Consider the following 2,529-nt stretch of genomic DNA (forward strand, 5'->3'; position numbering starts at 1 on the left):
ATAGAGTAACGCGAGTAACGAACTCATTTAAATTTCAGTAATTGTAACTGCGTTACTTGATTTTAAAAAATACTTCGTTACTTGCTCGTTACTGCTAAAAGTAGTGGAATTACAGTAACGCGTTACTTTGTAACGCGTTAGTCCCATCACTGCCCATCAACCATGTTGTGGTCAACAGCTTCCCAGTCTGCAAAAGCTGGAGGGGTATATGCTTCTGACCTGCGTTCGCATAGGAAGTTATGGATGCACAGGGAGGCCATTGTTATCTTCACCACCTTGTCTGGCTCCAAACATATGGTCGACCTGAAAACTCTCAATCGGTTGGCAAGAATTCCAAATGCATTCTCTACCACCCGTCGTGCCCTAGACAGACGGTAGTTAAGAACCCTCTGACTGTGGTCCATCTGCCTGAATGTAGTTGTGGTAAAGACTGCCACTTTTTCTTGGAGGCTGTATGTAAATATGCTTTCCGTCAAGTGCCCCAAGGCAATGTGGAAACTGCCACTTCCTTTCGAAGTCCATGGCTATTGTACGCCACTCTCCCTCCGTTGATGGTGTCTAAAATAATGGAACACACCAAATGTCAGTGATTGAATGTCATATTTCCAAGAGGACAGTTCATCAAGCCTTAATTTGCATAGTCATATGTAGAACAAAATTGGATGGACATGCTTTTGTGAGTCAAAAACCTTGTCACCTAATCCATATACATTTGGATACAAAAATTAACCAGGGCCTAAACAATATTTAGATTAAGAAATATTACATAATAGCAATAAATATAAAATTACTTCTAAACCTGTGATAGTGAACATAATAAATTTTTATATAAAATCTATACATGTGTAATGTGTAAGCTCAGATGAAATTAAGTAATTAAATGTACAACAAGTACATGTACACATAAAAAATACATTTAAAGTGATTAGAATAGTTTGTAATCATAGGACTTTCTTCAAGGAAAGTCAACTGTATATTGTTAATGTCCACAATGTTAATGTTTCTGTGTGGTTTTTTTTAATGAAGTTGTACAGTGTATATCTTTACAATTTGTAATAACTCCCTACCTTCAAGAAATCGTCCTTCATAACCTGGTACAGAGCAGTACAGGTTTCAAAGACTATTTGTGAAATGGTGCTTGTTCCCATCCTGTACTGGAACCTGAGGGACTTGAACGTTTCACCTGCATGACACCAAAAAGTTCAAATACATACCCAGACAAACAAAAACGTTATTACTATATTCAGTTCATATTTGTTTAGAATGAAAATCACACAAACCTGTTGCCAAGAACCGCAGGGTCAAAGACAAACGCTCTCTAGGTGGTATTGCCCGTCTCATCTTGGTGTTCTGCTTTGTTATTAGATGTTGGACTCTACCCAGCAAAAAATCAAACTCCTCTGCTGTCATTCGCAGCAACTCCCTGAAGCCTGTCCTATCATTATTCTATTACAATGAAAAATAAATCAAGAAACAAAGCTTTTTAGCACAGTACACAACAATTTTATATTTTCAATGCGACGGGCATAGACAAACGTAAGCATGCAGCTACTTTTTCTATAGACCATTTCAAAAGATGTAAACAACACTGGTCCAGAAGCACTTCCTCTTTCAGTTTTTAACACTAGATAGTAAATTGGGCTAAAATATAGCCAACAGAACATATAGAACTGAGTCAAAGAGTTAAACCAACATCTTAAAGATAATGATATATGTGTAAAATAAGAAAACAGTCACAAACTGAATCAGGAAGTGTTTCTGGACCATTGTTGTTTACATCTTTTGAAATGGTCTATATAAACAAGCTGTACTCACCTCCAATTCTTTCTGTAGCACAGACAATCCCTGCTGTCCGCGTATGCTGATCCACTCCTTCACCCATACTCTTTTGTTTTTTCTTTTGCGTTGTTTTTTTCCACAGCAAATCATTGCGCAAACAGTTTGCAGCACTAACTTCTGTTTAACGTCCATATTCAAACAAAGTATTGCGTGTTGTGTTCTTCTTCTTCTGTGTGTTTACTGGCGTGCGCGCTGTTTCGCGTCATTTCCGGTTCGTTTTATCGCGTGATTTGTCGTGACAAAACGTGATTTGTAGAATCGTTGGGTGATAGAGTTGTTCTCAACTCGTGTAGTGCGTTACCTCCTGTTGTGGGGCATTCACGTTGTGTCGTGTGGTGTGAACTGCTCAACAACTTGAACACCCCTGATTTCACAGAAAACAGGTCATGTAGTGTGAACCGCACAGTTCGGACCAACGTTTTAAAGTCATGTAGTCTGTACGAGCCTTAAGCAGGGCTGAGCCCTGGGAAGACCACCTGGGAAAACCAGGTTACTGCTGGTGGAGGTGTTAGTGAGATCAGCAGGGGGTGCTCACCCTGTGGTCTTTGTGGGTCCTAACACCTCAATATAGTGACAGGAACACTATACTGTCAATAAAGCACTGTCCTTTGGATGAGACGTTAAACCGAGGTCCTGACTCTGTGTGGTCATTTAAAATCTCAGTTTGTCTTTCAAAAGAGAGTAGGGGTG

The 2,529-nt window shown here is 39.5% G+C and overlaps 1 protein-coding gene across 1 annotated transcript; it reads right to left on the bottom strand.

Annotated features, from left to right (window-relative positions):
• Positions 1 to 378: 378 nt before the first annotated feature.
• On the bottom strand, positions 379 to 2,090 carry LOC135743649 (uncharacterized). The gene is made up of 4 exons (XM_065261420.2): positions 1,816 to 2,090; positions 1,281 to 1,446; positions 1,068 to 1,183; positions 379 to 558 (listed from the first exon to the last, which is right to left on the bottom strand). The coding sequence occupies exons 1-4, from the start codon at positions 1,969 to 1,971 to the stop codon at positions 379 to 381; spliced, it is 618 nt and encodes a 205-aa protein (XP_065117492.1). The 5' UTR covers positions 1,972 to 2,090.
• Between the last annotated feature and the right edge of the window lie 439 nt (positions 2,091 to 2,529).

Source organism: Paramisgurnus dabryanus, chromosome 2 (assembly GCF_030506205.2).
Source record: "Paramisgurnus dabryanus chromosome 2, PD_genome_1.1, whole genome shotgun sequence".
NCBI classification, from domain to species: domain Eukaryota; kingdom Metazoa; phylum Chordata; class Actinopteri; order Cypriniformes; family Cobitidae; genus Paramisgurnus; species Paramisgurnus dabryanus.